The 17,488-nt window shown below is 45.6% G+C and overlaps 1 protein-coding gene and 1 long non-coding RNA gene across 11 annotated transcripts in view; one reads left to right on the forward strand and one right to left on the reverse strand.

Moving 5' to 3' along the window:
* LOC131813205 (uncharacterized) overlaps positions 1–584 on the reverse strand; it is a 51,973-nt gene extending 51,389 nt beyond the window's left edge. Inside the window, exon 1 of the long non-coding RNA XR_009346665.1 lies at positions 418–584. This is a non-coding gene — a long non-coding RNA (uncharacterized LOC131813205). The remainder of the gene's footprint in view (positions 1–417) is intronic.
* Positions 1–17,488, forward strand: part of TRPM3 (transient receptor potential cation channel subfamily M member 3) — a 489,615-nt gene that overhangs the window by 401,209 nt on the left and 70,918 nt on the right. For 6 of the 10 annotated variants that reach the window (XM_059143480.1, XM_059143481.1, XM_059143484.1 and 3 more), the window contains 6 exons: positions 4,245–4,280; positions 4,448–4,588; positions 8,198–8,227; positions 9,271–9,560; positions 10,097–10,325; positions 12,474–12,641. In XM_059143480.1, coding sequence (XP_058999463.1) covers positions 4,245–4,280; positions 4,448–4,588; positions 8,198–8,227; positions 9,271–9,560; positions 10,097–10,325; positions 12,474–12,641 — 894 coding nt within the window. The remainder of the gene's footprint in view (positions 1–4,244; positions 4,281–4,447; positions 4,589–8,197; positions 8,228–9,270; positions 9,561–10,096; positions 10,326–12,473; positions 12,642–17,488) is intronic. The other 4 variants (XM_059143482.1, XM_059143483.1, XM_059143486.1 and 1 more) reach the window with 1 other exon arrangement.

Raw genomic sequence — 17,488 nt, forward strand, 5'->3', positions numbered from 1 at the left:
GACTTCTGAAAAAGAGTATATTCAGAAGAGCAGATCCATACATGCATTTAAACTCTTAGTTAAAAGTCCTCTTTAGGATGGCATGGATTAAAATTTAGCTTCAGAGAAGTAGCCCATGGCACAAGAAAAAGGAGCAGTGTTTTCCTGTTGTCAGATTTTACCTGCCGATAGAGCCAGGCTTCTCTGTTTCACTCTGTGGATCAAATTGTTTGAGTCACATGGCTTACCATGTGTTGTTGAGGCATGAAAGGGGACGTAAGTGCTCAGGCATTACCAATTACCAAAGTAATTACCAAAAGAGGAAGGAAGGAAGAACAGAAATGACAGAAGAAGCATTTCTTCAGTGTCGTTGTTGGCTTCCTGTTTGGAAAGCCTCCAGGAGAAGGAAGACTCTTCCAGAAGGTTTTTGGACATTACCTGTGGTGTCTCTGCTTTTTCCAAAGGAGGTGGATGCGATGAGCTCAACACCATCTCTGTCTAGTCCTTGACTGTCCTGTTTCTGAGTCCCCACTCCACTGACCACATTTCAAGGGTGGTTAATGGGAACTATGTCAACTCTGCATGTTCGGAAAACAGTCTTTGCCCGGTGCCCAGGCAGCCTGCCAGGTACAGGTCAGAAAAATTGGACCTCTAGAAATGGACATCACCTTTGAACTCACGCTGTCCAAAGTGCCTGTTTGCAGAGTGTAAACTGAAGCACGGAGAAAGGAAGCCATCTGCCCAGGGTCACAGAGAAGCAGAGCTGGACCACAGTCCAGCCCAGTGCTCTTTCCACTGCGGGGTGCTACTGCGGGCTGTTCTCTGTGTTTGTGACATCTAGGGTCACAGGTGGCCACGGCCATCAGCCCAGCACATCAGACATACCCCAAATGTTCCCATCCCCTTCAGAGTTCATCCAGGACACAGTTATCCAAAGAGGCTAAAATAGTACCCGATTTTATTAATTTTGTGAAATCTATTTCTTCTTCCCCAAAAGGCTTCCATTCTCCCCAGTAAAAATTGTGAAACTAATTTCCGTGCTTTCTAAGACTCTAGGGGGCGAAAACAGATGCAATCAGTCTTGCAGGCTTTCGGACACATTACCTGGTAAAGTAAGCTGTCCCTCCTCCAGATATCACTTTAACAAGGGCATCTGACTCCTGATTTCCAAGTCCTTCAATCTGCCCTATTCATTTACATGGCCTTATTACTCATATAAAAAAGAAGAGGCAGGTAAAATGCTGATGGATCTGCCATTGGGTTCGGCCCGGTGAACATCGCCGCCTTGTGGTCAAACAGAAGGCCAGCCCGTTCCTTTAAGGCCTTTGCTCAAAGCTGGGCAGAACCAAGACCAAGACTGGTCTTCCTTGAATCCTCTCTCTGGCTTGATACCAGATCCTATGTGAATCACTGCAAAATAATCAAGCTTTACATGAGAAGTTCTTACAAAAAAAGATTCCAGCACCTTCCTTAGGTAGTATATAAACCTAAGAGCCCTTTATGAGTATAATCATTGGCAAAAATGTTTCCTTTGCCTTTCTCAAATTTTGATTATTTTTAATTTTACGATTATCACTTTCCTGGTAACCCCTCCTCCTATAGACCATCCCAAAGCATAGTTCTTGACACTCCCTGTCGGTCTTCAGGCAATATTGGCGTCTTGTTCTTAGAACTCAAACTGACGTTCACACATCGGTGTCTCAAAAGAAAATATATAGGTGTTAGGTTCGCTGTTACTCATGTGTTTTAAATTGAGAAAATTCTTACAGGATTAAAAATAGGCAGCATTCATAGACTTGCTATGCCTTCCTTCCCAAAGCTTCACACTACATCTCGTAGGTTTGTTTCTGTAACCTGGTACTTGGGCGTTACAGACAATAGAGCCCATCGAGTTCCACCCTTTGTTCGGGGGAGAAAACTGAGGCCTTGCAGGAAGCTGGTCGATTTATGAAGGACAGACAGAAAGAAGCCCAGGGCAGTTGATTCCCAGCCACCGCTGTTTCCTCTGCCGGCCACACAATGCCCAGAAAAATAGCACAAATGCAGGACCTCCTCTGCGGGGTCATCCTTATAGGAGCCAAATGCAGAAGAGAGGAGGCAGACCCACGCGCGTCCAGGCTCTCGAGCTCTTCTACTCCCGAAAGAAGAGGCCTGCCTACCCGTCGGGTACAGCCCGTCAAGGCAGAAACTCGCAGCCTTGTTCCCCTACCCCCACACAGTGCAGAAAAGCAGTTGCAGGAGGAATATTTTCAAACTCAGTTTCGTGTTTATAGAAAGGGTGATACATGAACAGTTACCATCTTCAAACCTTCTCTGAGTTCCCTTTCCTCTGTTGTTGCCACGCTTGGCATAAAGAGGTCAGGCAGTTGGCCTTTTCTAATAGCCTATGGGGAGCTTCCCTTGCCAGTGTGGTTAGGCTGATGAGCTGCTCAGAGGAGATGGTAGAATTCTGAGCATGGCAAGGAGGAGAATAAGGCCATTTCTATGGGGTTCTGATGAGCCAAGCTCAAGGATGGGAAGTGTTCTCTGCCTGAGGTCCCCCAAGCCTGCTTTGTGCTCCAACCCAAGGGAGAGGTAGAACCTGACGGGTTGGAACTGTGCAGAGGCAGCAAGCCAGTCTAAAGGGTAGCACTAGGCCCTCCTCTGCGGTGGGCTGGGACAACTGCTATCCCCTTGTTCCCACTCCACTGAAAATACCCACAGAGCCATCAGCCTATTTCAAGTCGAATTTCCACAGTGACGCGGGGCTCTCCCAGACAGGATGACCCAGAGACCGTGGCTAGTTAGTTGCGTTACTGACCAGAATATAGTACCGAGAAACCTGACACTGAGACTAGATCCCAACCACATCAGCGAATTGCACAGTTTCACTCATTCACAGCTTCACCACAGAAACCTCCCGAATGCCGACCACACACCAGTCTCTAGAGAAGGCACCGGGAATACAGAGATCGGTAACACCATCAAAGCTATAGGTTTGGTGGAAGGCTACAAGTGGCCTGAATGCCCTTCAGATGGGTGCTGTTGGCCATAGCAAAGCTGAGTATGGGTAACAGAAAACCTACCCTCGGTTGTGCAAAAACGGAAGCTGATTTCCTAATGACTGATTATACACCATGAGTTTTCTGATTCTGCCACGTGAGCTCACCTGACCCACCTTATTTAGCACAAACTTGGGTGTATCTCAAAACCACCCGGAGAGCTAACAAGGCACAGAGAAGCCCATACATTAAAGCCAGCGCTTGGCACTGTCACCAAGTTCGCCAGGTGATTCTGATGCCACCAAAGTTGGAGAGCCACCACCGTGGCTATGAGCCACTTCTGTAAGCGCCAGAAACCTCACATGGTATCAGAGTGGGTCCTCCATTAAGACCAAAGTAGACAGAGCCCTCCTGCCTCTCCACAATGTATCTGAGGCTTCCTACGCAGAGCTGTATCCTCGTGGTTCATGGTACGGAGTGCGCTCGCTCCTGCCACAGGAAGCCAAACCAGACAGCTCATTCCTTACTCGTGCTTTTTGGAACTCGCAGTGTGCTCAGAACTTGCCGTAGATGGAACTAACTCTCCCCTGACCTAGCAGAGCAGGTATTTTCCTTAGACCCTAGAGAGAACCCTTTGGGTGCCGAAACCAGTAACGAGTAGACAATGAATGATAATAAAATCCTTATGTTTCGCATCTGTGCATACAAGCCCCATAAAACTTAAACGCCATCATTCTTGGTCTTCAAGAAATGCTCTTCTCTTTGAAAGAAAATATCCTAAACCTCCTTAATTCCAGGGAAATAAATATTCCCTCAAAATCTCTTCTCATGCCACCCCCTTTCTCTCTAACCACAAGGGATGTTCCTAAGTGACTTCACCCTGACATCCATCCGCTCTCCTTTTATGAAAAAGCTGCTTTTTTTCCCCCATTGTTCATCGAGGTTTTGCCGAGGAACTATCAGCATATCTATCCGCCTGATGCAGGCGATGGTAATAACAACCATCTTCTGGAAGGAGTCTTCCTTTAGTGAGCGGGAAGAAGTAACTGGTTAGCAAAAGCGGGAGCAAGCCTGGGGCAGAGGCAGGGCGGGGGCCTGGGGACCGTCCGGGGAGCCGAGCTGCTAGCGGCTGGAGCTCCGTGTTTGCCATGTCGAGCCTTGTGTTTCTCTCTGCTACACTGGTGTTTTTTTCTCCCCAGCTGAAGACTTGAATAAATATTTTGATTTTCTGTTATTGCCGACGATTTCTGCATCTTCTTATTTAACTTATGTCTTCTTTCCAAGCGAGAATATCCAGGTTTCGGTTGGATCTATTTTAAGGTGAATTAATTAACCAGCATAATACTACATTCCTATGTTTCTGAATTAGTTTTTTTTTTTTACTCTAAAATAGTTACAGAACACATGGCATCGAATCCCTAGTAAACCACGCTGTCTTTTGTGTGTGTGTGTGTGTGTGTGTGTGTGTTTTCGTTCTTCCCTGATAGGGGAACCTGCCTCCGGATTACAGAATTAGCCTGATCGACATCGGCCTGGTGATCGAATACCTGATGGGCGGGGCTTACCGCTGCAACTACACGCGCAAGCGCTTCCGGACGCTCTACCACAATCTCTTCGGCCCCAAGAGGGTGAGTTTTGCAGCCTGTTCCCTTTCCTGGGCTCCGGGGGAGGACTAGAGTGGGACACATTTGGGATGTGGCATGGTTCTCTCCCAGGGGGAGATCCAGTAAGAAGGCAGCTGGCCCCACCCACCTCTTTCCTCCACCATCAAATCCATTAAAAAAAAAAAGGCCATGTATTGGGGGATACACCCCTTTCTTTTCCTCACTAGGTCCCGTTAAAATCAGAAACCGACCCTGAGAGTGAGCCCTAATGATCAGGGACTAATCATGAAATTCAAATTAATCTTACCTGCCTCACTCACGGTTTTTGGTCTTGGGAATCCATTTATACCTTTAAAAAATTATTGAGGGCCCCCAAAAGCTCTTATTTCTGGGAGTTCTATCAATTGCTGTTACCGTGTTAGGAATGAAAGACTTCACCATATTTATTAATTATTAATGTTAATTCATTTTCAGTTAACTATAAGAAGCCCATTACGTTAACATAAATGACATGTTTGTGAAAAATAGCTGTATTTTCAAAACAAAATTTGGTATAAGAGTAGCATTGTTCTACATTTTTTGCATATTTCTGTAATATCTGGCTTAATGGAAGAAAGCTAGATTCTCATCTCCTTCTGCACTCTGTTGCCAGATGTTTGGGTTGAATTGTACAAAGAAAATGTGACTTCACACAAAGATGTGACAAATATGACAAATATATATAAATGTATATATATGTATGAAGGAAGGAGTGTTTTAATAATTTTTACAAATAATTATAGATATTCTTTTTTGATGCTGCGTACATCAAAACTCAGTTGGCAATTTCTGAAAGATCAATGAAAACACAAAATCTGAAATAGTTCAATGAACTTTTCACACCCTGCAACTTCAAATTGCATTGACTGATCTTACACTTTGGATCTGGGAACATGGTAGACTGGCCATTGTATCATCATCATTTGTCAAGTTATGCAGATCTTCTGACGGCTGACACATTTCATTGGACAATTTCAGAAACTCATCCTTCACTAAAATCACCTCCAATCTCATCAGAAAAGTCTTTAACTTCTGAAAAACCGTCCAGGTCATGGGGGAGAGAATATGCAAGTTTTTAAAAATTTTAATTTTTTTCTAATTTCGGTTTGGAAAATTCTGTCATTGGCAACAAATACCATCAGTTAGTTATTTTCCTTGAAATGACAGCTCCACTTAGGCCATAACCAAAAACGTCCGCCCAATGTCCAAGGCTAAGTAAACCGTAGTTGGTCTGCCAGTCATTCCTTCAAGTAGATCGCCCATGAAGCAGTGTAGCTCTAATCCAAGTAAGTGTGTGTTTGTCCCCAGAATGACCTGTTCTCTTTCACTATGTAGCAAAAGTGCTTTCAGCACACTTACCATTGCATCCCTCAAAATAGCCGAAAGACTTTTTTTTTTTAGTATGGACGGTAGAGATTTAATATAGTTAACTGGTTTTTTAGCCTCATCAAGGACTTCTTAAGTCTAACTGGTTTTTTGTTTGTCTTTAAACTTCAAGTGCGGAACAGTGAAATCTAATGGCAACTAGTGAAGTCTGGGTCTGCTGCTAGGACTGCTTGTCATTCCTGCCAGGGCCCCCCACAGTTTGGCTCGCCTTTGCACTATCATTGCAAAATGTTAATGGCTGTTGAAACCAAAGAACATCTTAGTATTATTAGGAAAACACCTTTGAGCCCCCAAAAAGGATCTTATGTTTCCTGGACCACATTTTAAAACTGTTACTCTAGCTGGTGGTGGGCATGATTTCTGCCTTTTTTTTTTTTTTTTTAAGATTTCATTTATTTTTTTGACAGAGAGAGATACAGTGAGAGAGGGAACACAAACAGGGGGAGTGGGAGAGGGAGAAGCAGGCTCCCCGCAGAGCAGGGAAGCCCAATGCAGGGCTCGATCCCAGGACCCTGAGATCACGACCTGAGTTGAAGGCAGAGGCTTAACCCACTGAGCCACCCAGGCTCCTTGATTTCTACTTTTTTTTTTTTTTTAAGATTTTATTTATTTATTTGGCAGACAGAGATCACAAGTAGGCAGAGAGAGAGAGGAGGAAGAGACAAGCAGAGAGAGAGAGGAGGAAGCAGGCTCCCTGCTGAGCAGAGATCCTGATGTGGGGCTCGATCCCAGGACCCTGGGATCATGACCTGAGCCGAAGGCAGAGGCTTTAACCCACTGAGCTACCCAGGCTCCTTGATTTCTACTTTTAACAAAGCTGATCTTCTGATGACGAAAGTATTTGGTGGTGCTCAAAGACCACTTTGAAAACACCAGAAATATAAATAAGAAAAATAAAATCACACAAATTTCAAACTGTGGTCACTTTAAAAAGCTAAAAGGGAAAGAAAGGAGGGAGAGTGACAAAGTTGAGGCTAGTCGTAGTTTTATTTTGTTCCAAAATAAAATTTGGAGGAATGGGGAATACTTTAACCTTATTAGTTACCGAGCAACTTCCAAGATAGCACTTCGCCATTGGGTAACACCTAAAACACAGAACTGGAATTCCTGATCCCTGAGATGTAATTTCATATCTCCACTTGTTAGGTGCAAATCAAGTTCTGTAATTTGCTGAGTTGCCCTCTCTCTCTCTGTCTTGGCCTGTGGCTATTTTGCACATTCCCCGCATGACCAATGATGCCAGTGTATGTGCTGACACTTTCCATGGCACTGAGCACCTTCTGCCACGGTCTGCACATGTCCCCGTGGCCCCACTCACCCTTGCCTTACTGGACAGCTACACAGGGAGATGGCCCGCGTGAAATACCTAAACACATACTCTGAATAATATTCCAAGTCTCCGGGTAATAGAGGCCTTGCAAGAGCTTAAGAAATAGCTCTTGGTTTGACTGAGCCCAAGTGCTTGAGATCATGGAGATGTCCGCCAAGCAGGACGGTTCTGGGAAGATAAAGAAATTTGGGCTCATAAAAGAGATTATCAACAGGGTCTACCCTTGGACGATCTCATTATGCCTCTCTGGGTGTCTGGTTTTCTGTAATGCACCAAAATCACTAAATCCTTCATTCTAGAATTTCTTTTTAAGATTTTATTTATTTGGGGCGCCTGGGTGGCTCAGTGGGTTAAGGCCTCTGCTTTCGGCTCAGGTCATGATCCCAGGGTCCTGGGATCGAGCCCCACATCGGGCTCTGCTCAATAGGGAGCCTGCTTCCTCCTCTCTCTGCCTGCCTCTCTGCCTACTTGTGATCTCTGTCTGTCAAATAAATAAATAAATCTTTAAAAAAAAAAAAAAAGATTTTATTTATTTATTTATTTGACAGAGAGAGAGAAAGTAGACAGAGAGTCAGGTAGAGGGAGAGGGGGAAGCAGGCTCCCCACTGAGCAGAGCTCCTGATGCGGGGCTTGATCCCAGGACCCTGAGATCATGACCCGAGCCGAAGGCAGAGGCTTTAACCCACTGAGCCACCCAGGCACTCCTTAATTCTAGTATTTCTATAAATGGGTTCCTCTGGTGTTGTTTTCTTTAGGGAAATGAATAAATGCTATATGTGCAGTAGAGTTCTTCTATTACCTGGTTAAGATATAATAGATTCTTTTCTTACCTCTATAAAGAAAGATCTAACTTTATGTATAACTTTTTTTTTAAATAGCCTAAAGCCTTGAAACTACTGGGAATGGAGGTAAGTATTTGCCCAAATTATTAATGTCAATTATTTATTTTCTTTACTATACATTTTAAATATATATATTTATGAACACACATATATGTTCATTTAGTTGGTAAGGCTTAGTACATGATTCTAAAATAAGGAAGGGAAGTTTTTTCCCAGTTTTTTTTTTAAGATTTTATTTATTTATTTGACAGAGAGAGATCACAGGTAGGCAGATGGGGATTGGGGGAAGCAGGCTACCCACTGAGCAGAGAGCCCCATACGGGGCTCGATCCCAGGACCCTGAGATCATGACCCAAGCCGATGGCAGAGGCTTAACCCACTGAGCCACCCAGGCGCCCATTTTTTCCCATTATTAAGGGGGGCAAGTTACAGTAGCTTTGAAAATTCTACCATAAGGTTACATTAGCCTTACAAGTAAGAAAATAAGTCTTACTTGAAATACTAATCTAAAAACCAAAGAAGCATATAAATTGCAGTGAGTGAAATCTGTTCATGGCTGTTTACAACTGGCAACAGATCCAAAGGCCAGAAATACTTCACAAATGCATCTACGAGGTTTGCAGAAAGTGGAGACAGGTCGTCTGTTTCCCATTTCCCGTCTCTTTGTGTGGGCGGTGTTGTTTATGCACCTGGAAGAGAAGGATGTCCTTGTCCTTTCAGAGAAAAGGGCAATGCTGTCCATCACGGGGCACAAATAGCCTTACCTGTAGGAAAAGAAATGGACAAAAGCAAAAGTGAAAGGAAAGAAGCAGGGAGGAAAGGAGGAAAAGAAAAGGAAGAGAGAAAGGAAGGGAATGACCCATTAAAAATACTTTTTAAAAATCAAGTTTAACACCAGCATATTCCCATAGGGCTATGCTTCTGCATTCATTGCAACTTGTTTTAAAGTTAGGCATGAGTACTTTGGGTTAGGAGCTGGGATAGGCTAGTTCGTTTCTGTGTTGATCCCAGAACAGGACCCTTAGGAGGTATACAACAAAGAACTATTTAATAAATGTAACTGGTTCGTTTCTAACTCCACCTCTGTGTTTTTTTCTCTAAAATTATAGGATGATGTCCCCCTGAGGCGAGGAAGAAAGACCACCAAGAAGAGAGAAGAAGAGGTGGACATTGACTTGGACGACCCTGAGATCAACCACTTCCCTTTCCCTTTCCACGAGCTGATGGTGTGGGCCGTCCTGATGAAGAGACAGAAGATGGCCCTGTTCTTCTGGCAGCACGGCGAGGAGGCCATGGCCAAGGCCCTGGTGGCCTGTAAACTTTGCAAAGCCATGGCTCATGAGGCTTCAGAGAATGACATGGTTGACGACATCTCCCAGGAGCTGAACCACAACTCCAGGTTGGCCAGCCCAGCAGGGGCCTCAGATACAGGAGGGTCTGAGCTACCTAAACCTTTAAGCGTGGGTAGTATCGCCTCCATGGTACACACAAAGAGGGTGGACGTGAATAATTAACATTTGTGGCACACAGTGCTAGATAGAGAAGTATGCAAGATACATAGATTGTATTTCATCCTCTCGGAGAATTAAGTAACTTGCCCAAGATCACACCCTCAGGGTTGATAGGGCTCCAACAGGAACTGAGGCCTGTCCCATTTAAGAAGACCTACTGTACTCTGATTGTTGCTTTTTTCAGTCTACCTCCCCCATCCAGAGCCTTGAGGACCAGAACAACCGCCTGCTTGACTTACGCCCCCAGCACATAGTAGATGCTTAATCGACGTTAGCTAGATGAGCGAAGGAACAGACCAGACCCTATGAGAGACAACGAGGCCACCCAGTAACCACCTCCTGTGGCTTGGCCCCCAGGTCCCTGCTTCCATCATGTAAGTCTCCAAGATGGCCAAAAGACACCCCCTCGCATTCTGTCTTCCAGGGACTTCGGCCAGCTGGCTGTGGAGCTCCTCGACCAGTCCTACAAGCAGGATGAACAGCTGGCCATGAAGCTGCTGACGTACGAGCTGAAGAACTGGAGCAATGCCACCTGCCTGCAGCTCGCCGTGGCGGCCAAGCACCGCGACTTCATCGCGCACACGTGCAGCCAGATGCTGCTCACGGACATGTGGATGGGCCGGCTGCGCATGCGCAAGAACTCCGGCCTCAAGGTCAGCGCGCCGCGAAGGGCCAGCTGGCTGGGAGGTGTGGAGGGCTGGTTTGGAGCTCGCCAAGTCAAGTCTGCGGCGGGACAGGGCTTTCTCTGGTCTCAGGAGGGTGACTTCAAGCTCCAGCTATGTACCAGAATCTTTTCTATAGTGGGTTGTTGTTGTTTTCACATAGAGACTAGGGCCTACCCCAAATTCTGCTAAGTCAGAACTTCTAGAGACGGCATGCCCAGACGTTAGTATTTTGCAAAAGATCCGGAGGTGATGGGCCCACAGAGGTGCTATAGGAAGTGCCGTTCGCTCTGGCACAAGCCGTGCTGTACCAGGAACCCCTCACCAGGCAACCTGTCCTGGCTGCCCACGCCCCAGTGCCTCGGCCGTCTTTTGCACCGTGTCATAGGGACCCTGGCTCTTAGCAGCTGTGCTTGAGAAACGTTTTAAACAGAAATCAAAAAGAGACGGATTTATAGGTAAAGATGTTGCCATCTCAGTGCGATCTATTCATAAGTGGAAGAGGAACAAGTGGTAGACCAGTTATATAAAGTCTGAGTCCGTCTGTGGTTTTTTTAAGCATGTACATGCCTAGTTATATCTGTCTATGATTTCGTTAAGAAACGAGGAAGGATTTACTGTCCGTTGTTTGTAGCAGTTACCTCTGGGCTGTAAAGTACAAGACATGGGGCGACACATGGCTTCGCTTCTTATGGTTTCCTTAGTGTTTCACAAGGAAGTCCTTAAACTGAAAGACGTACAAAGAAAAAATGGGAGGGTGAGATGGAAAGAATGTTTTCAAATGCTTTCTTGGTCGAGAGTTTGTGGCTGGGACAGCGGAAGTCAGGCTCACACGTACCTGGAGCTACGTGGTCTGGGTAACCCTGAGGTCAGGGCCAAGCAGAAGGGCCACCAGACCAAGCATTCCAGAAGCCACCCTGATGGACCAGCACCCCTCCCCCACACCACCCTTCCCACGGGCTCTTGGCCCAGAGTCACAGAAGGGCTCCATGACGTGGGTCATGGGTGCTTCATAGCCACACCGCTAGCGACTGCCAAGCCTGGCTCTCTGCTCCGAGGACGGGGTGTCATGTCCCCTGAAGGCTGCCAGCCAGCCACCTGAGCCTTCCTAGGCCTGCCAGTCACCCCGACCTCAGGGCCACCTCCTTCCCTTTTCCCTTGGCTGCTCCCGAGTCCCTGTGGGCATTCAAGCACAGGCTGTCCTTGCCTCATTACTTGAGGATCACTTTCACTTACTGCTTGGGATCTCTGTGAGCCCCTCCCTTGGTGCGGCTTCTCCAAGGACACTTGTATTCAGAAGTTTCATACAGCAGAACCAGCTTAGTGTTTGAGAGGAGAGGCTGGAGAAGATCGGGGGAACCCAAGTCACATGCCCGGATTATCATTCAAAGGCAGAATGAGATCGTCCCCTCGGGAGAAGGGCCCATGGATTTATTATCGTCACATGGAGGTGGAACCATGTCCTTTATACCTGAGAGGATCACAGTGCTGAGCACCCTGGTTCCTCATGGTGAATAAGGAGCCCGCTAGTGTGTGTGTGTGTGTGTGTGTGTGTGTGTATTTCTGTGCTATAGTAGCAAATGTCAGGCAAGTACTCTGGAATAAAAACATGCTTTCCCACATGGACTTCCTCAAGGTCAACTGGGGACAGCCTTCTTTTACAGAGATAACCAGATGATGCATAATCGCCTCCATTTGACGTGTGAGCAGATAAAAGCCAGGGGACATATGTAGGAATTGATTTTGCAAAACCAAGTGCTGATGGCTAAAGGAAAATCTGAATTCTTTCCCAATGTGGCCTTGGGCAGGTTCTGGCATTTTCCTGGGTTTCCCCCATGCCAAGTGGGTGTTAACTGGGTAAGATGTATTTGGGCAGGATACTGTTTCTCCAACCTCGGGCTGAGCTCCTGCCGTGTATGACAGATTCTCAGACAGGCAAGAGTGACCCCCTGAGCAGTAACATATGGAGGTCCTTGCTCAGGGCACACACAGTGCACACATGCACACGTGCACACACACACATATACACACTCCCCCACCCTAGGCCCTCTGATTCTAAAAAAGAAAAACAAACAAAAAACCGCCCTAATCTTAATCCTTTAAATGTGATTATTATTATTATCATTATTATTACTTTAGGTAATTCTGGGAATTCTACTTCCTCCTTCAATTCTCAGCTTGGAGTTCAAGAACAAAGACGACATGCCCTACATGTCTCAGGCCCAGGAAATCCACCTTCAAGAGAAGGAGCCGGAAGAGCCAGAGAAGCCCACAAAGGAAAAAGATGAAGAGGACATGGAATTGACAGTAAGGAAAACCACACAGTCATGGTCCACGGGCAGCAACCCCAAACCCCTTCAACCATAGACTTAAGGCTTAAGATTTAAGATGGCTTAAGACTCAGTCACTCCCAAGCTCCCCCTCCAACCAGGGGTTTCCTTGAAGGATGCAGACCCAGGTATTACAGAAGGGTCTTCTCTGTGCACTGATGTCCGCTTCTGTGCAAAATCCTTCAGTCAGAGTCAGTGGCACAGGGCCACCCAGGAGAACTGAAAAGCAAGGCACCTTCAGCTTTCCAAACGGACAATGCTTTATACACAAGCAGGCGAGGTGGCACAGAGCCTATGAGGGAGGCAGAGGCATCGATGCGATGGGAGCAGCCAGCTTCCCTGGGCTGGAGCCGTGCAGGTGATCAGATGCTCCGCCTTTTTGTCTCCAGGGTCAGGCCCACAAATGCAGGACTAATTGAATTTTGAGGTTTGTATGGAAGGCTTTTATTAGCTCTCCCTGGTATAATTATAGAAAGTGGCTGCTTTGTTCTGCAGGGGGAACAGGGCAGCTGGGCATGGGACGGCTTCCTGCAGCCCCCGCCGGAGCAGCGTGACTGCTACTGGATTGTATCCAAAGTCTAAAAATATCACCTGCCGTTAGAGGGACAGGCAGCGCTTCAGAGTTTTGGAGACAGCAAGTAACAACTCCGTAGGACTTCCTTGATATCCCCCGCCCTCCCCCACCATGACTGTGACGACCCAAAAAACCTGTAAAGAGAGAAAACAAAAATGGGTTTTGCTCGGGTGACAAAAGGCCCTTTGCATTATGAGCCTAGTGGGACCGCCCTGTGAATAATTTTTCTTCCAGATCAACAATATTTCCTTCCTAAAGGGAACAGTTCCAACCCCAAGTACAGCAGGGCATAGGCATCTGACCACTCTTTTGATGGATTAATCATTCACAGTTTTTGACTCACAGAGTTTAAAAAAAAAAAGAAAGAAAGAAAGAAAGTTTGTTTTCCATTTCGGGATTCTTTTTTTTTTTTGGGATTATTTATTTATTTATTTGACAGACAGAGATCACAAGTAGGCAGAGGCAGGCAGAGAGAGAGGAGAAAGCAGGCTCCCTGTTGAGCAGACAGCCCAATGCGGGGCTCAATCCCAGGACCCTGAGATCATGACCTGAGCCGAAGGCAGAAGCTTTAACCCACTGAGCCATCCAGGCAGCCCTCATTTCAGGATTCTTATAAAAACGAGTGGATGGGTCCGCTTGCCTCTGTGATAGGATCAAAAGACCGTCTCCCTAAAGAGCTTACTTACCATAATGGTGGCCTCTAAATCCCTCAAGGAGAGGGAACGATGTTTTAGTCATTAACAGAAACAGTAGTAGTCATGGTGCCAAGTCTTTACCGAATACTTCAGTAGAGGGGCAAAGAGTGTACAGCCTGGACCCAGAATCCTGCCCCAGCACCTATGCACTGTGGGACCTGGGTCATGGCTGCTTCACCTCTAACATGGGAATAAGAACATTGTCCAGCTCACAGGTAGTTTTTCAGTCTAAGAACCACACATGTAAATTCTCTAGACCAGGGCCTGGTACACAGTCAGCCTTGATAAATGTTTGCAAATATTGTGATCACAGTGACAAATGTTTGATGCGCGCCTACTCCTGGAATCCTCCCAGCCATCCCAGGAGGTAGATACTGTTATTATCCTATCTTACAGATGAGAAAGCTGAGACTCAGAGAAGTTACGTTGCCCAAGGTTACCCAGCTAACTAGTTGCAAGGCCAGGATTAGAACCCAGGTATAGAGATCCCATCGGCCATGATTGGAGGCCTATAGGCTCAAGGATGCAGAGAATTTCTTCTTAGTCTCAAATGTAGGGATTCAGGTTCGGTCTACCATATAGCAGAAAGAATCCAAAAATAATGCATGGGCCTCCTGCTTCAAGGATGACATGACCTTGGAGCCCAAGAAAGGAGCCTATGAAGGCAGCCAAGTGCTAGATCAGCATTCTTTGTGGTTGGGTCTCGAGCAAGAAAACAACGGAAGCAGCTCCCTTCTCCTGCTCTGGGTAGAACTTTGAGGGCCTGGACCAAAGTCTGGTTCCCAGAGAGTCGGCCCCACTGTTGTATACCCAAGTCAAAGCCAGACCATGAGGAGCACTGCCTGGCCTTCTCCCCTGCAGGCAGAAAGAGCTAGGAGGAACGGAAGAAGGGACTTGTGGGCTGGTAAAGTCAGGGCTGAACAGCAGCTGTCTTCAAGCTGGAGCTCCCTCTGACCCCAAGGACAATTCTGTGACTGCTGGATCTCTGTTCTTGTCTCAGCCCGGGGAGGGTTGAGGATTGCCGCCTGTTGATACCTCCACTCTTCTCATAGGAACGCTATCTGGACTTCTGTGTTAAGCCAAACATCTCCTTTCTTGGACTGGGACGTTTTCCCTGGCCCTTCCAAAATTATACACGAGCATGAGTCTCAGTTTCATCCCTGTAGCCTTTCAGAGATCCTTCCCGGACCTGACATCTGTGTCCAGCCAGCAAAAAATTCTCCAATCCATATTGTGCCATTTTGCCTGTATTTGACCCTATTACATTCCGCTGAAGGAATGGAGTCCAAGGACATGTTTGGCTACTGGGAAGAGAAATCAAGAAAATCAGTCACTTGAGCTGCTTAGGCTAGAATTAATGGAGTTTTGGAAAATGCTTTCCTTCCATTCATGAAAGAAAGGCGTTTTAAAAAAGCTTTCACTTGGGAATTATTGGAATAATAAAGGCCAGGCCGGCTGTGGTATTTTTATTTTTGTGTTACCTGCATTGCCGGATAAGTGTTTTTGCACTCTGCCTACTAAAGTCCCAGCCTGTCCATGGACCCAGGGCATTGTTTCAACTCGGTTGAGGGAAGCCACTGTCCCTAGAGGTTACCCCAAGATGTCATTCTCCAAGACACCTAAAAGTCCCCAAGGTGCCTTTGCTAAAGTTCTATTATGTCTCCAAATAGTACTATACTGTTGAGCAGATAAAGAAGTAGAACAGAGGCAGGATAATTATGTTACATAAATTATAAATTATAGATGGATAAATATCATGGAACATCAGAGTTTCTTGAGGTCAATATTTATAGAAGTCTGACGTGCTCTCTCCATCGTGAAGGCTAACCCAGATCACTGACCAAATGAAGGCTTGGATAGGCCATCAAATGGGATCTTATCTATTCATTAAGTCAAGGCAACCTTCTAGCCAGAGAGTCCAAGACAGAAGTAGAAGTTACCTCGTTACCTTCTCCAGAAATCCCACAGATTACAGGTTTATCATTTATTGTTATGTATGTGAGTAGGAAGATAGTTGAGGCAATGACAAAAGTAGTTGAAATTTATATATGTATGTCTTGAGTAAGGTGGTTTGAAACCAACATTATCTGGTTCTCAAATTCAAGATAAACAAATTATTTCTATAATATAATTATAATAATTTCTATAATCCCAGTCCTTTTTCTTGTCCCAAATCCTTGTCAGTCTCTGAGCAGTTAGAAGGATTTGCCCTGTTATCACATTTAATAAAAATCTCATTTCCGGGACGCCTGGGTGGCTCAGTGGGTTAAGCCGCTGCCTTCGGCTCAGGTCATGATCTCAGGGTCCTGGGATCGAGTCCCGCATCGGGCTCTCTGCTCAGCCAGGAGCCTGCTTCCCTCTCTCTCTGCCTGCCTCTCCGACTACTTGTGATTTCTCTCTGTCAAATAAATAAATAAAATCTTTAAAAAAAAAAAAAAAATCTCATTTCCCTCAAAAAAAAAAAAAAAAAAGTCTTTTGCAATGATATAGATGGAAGTAGAGGGTATTATTCTAAGTGAAATAAGTCAGTCAGAAAAAGAAAAGTATCACATTTGTCTTTTTCATTCACTCATTTCATGTCATTCATCATATGTGGAATTTAAGAAAAAAGACAGAGGATCCAGGAGAAGGGAAGAAAAAACAAAATAAGACAAAAACAGAGAGGGAGGCAAACCATAAGAGACTCTTAACTCTAGGGAACCAACTGAAGGTTGCTGGGGGGAAGGCAGGTAGTGGATGGGGTAACTGGGGGATGGGCATTAGGGAGGGCCCTGACTCGAATGAGCACGGAGTGTTATGTGCAACTGATGAATCACTGAACTTTACCTCTGAAACTAACAATATACTATATGTTAATTAATTAAATTTAAATAACATAAATAATTAAAAATACAAATAAAATTAAAATGTCATTTACCAAATATTATAGAAGTAAGCTTTCCTTAGAATAATATTGAGAGAGTTAAAGCCAGCACACCTGGGTGACTCAATCAGTTAAACATCCAATTCTTGGTCTCGGCTCAGGTCTTCATCTCAGGGCTGTGAGTTTGGGCCCCATGTTGGGTTCCAGGCTGGGCATGGAACTGAAAGAGAGAGAGAGAGAGAGAGCGCGGAAGGAAGGAAGGAAGGGAGAAAAGGAGAGATACTGGAAGAAAGGAAGGAAAGAAGCCGATAAATTATGTTATATTAGACCCTGATAATACTTTTCCTTTTTCTGGTGAGAGATTCCCAACTAGGTCCTTTCAGTCAAGAGTACCCAAGAAAGTCTCAGTTCGTTGTAAACACCAGCTGGAATGTACTGAGCTCTTATTAAGAGGACAGATGCTTATTGATTTATAGACCAATCCTATAAAAGATGCTATTATTACCTCCAATTTAAGATAAAGAAACTAAGATTCAGAAAGCTTTTCCCAAGGTGCCATGGGTGCTACGTAGCCAAGAGAGGACTCAGTCCTCCTTCTGAGTGACCCAAAGTCTGGTACTCTTCGCCAGCAGGATCTCCAACCCTCTTTGGGACACTCATCCTGTCACTTGCTGCCCAGACAGGCATGCATC

Source organism: Mustela lutreola, chromosome 12, assembly GCF_030435805.1.
Source record: "Mustela lutreola isolate mMusLut2 chromosome 12, mMusLut2.pri, whole genome shotgun sequence".
Taxonomy (NCBI): Eukaryota; Metazoa; Chordata; class Mammalia; order Carnivora; family Mustelidae; genus Mustela; species Mustela lutreola.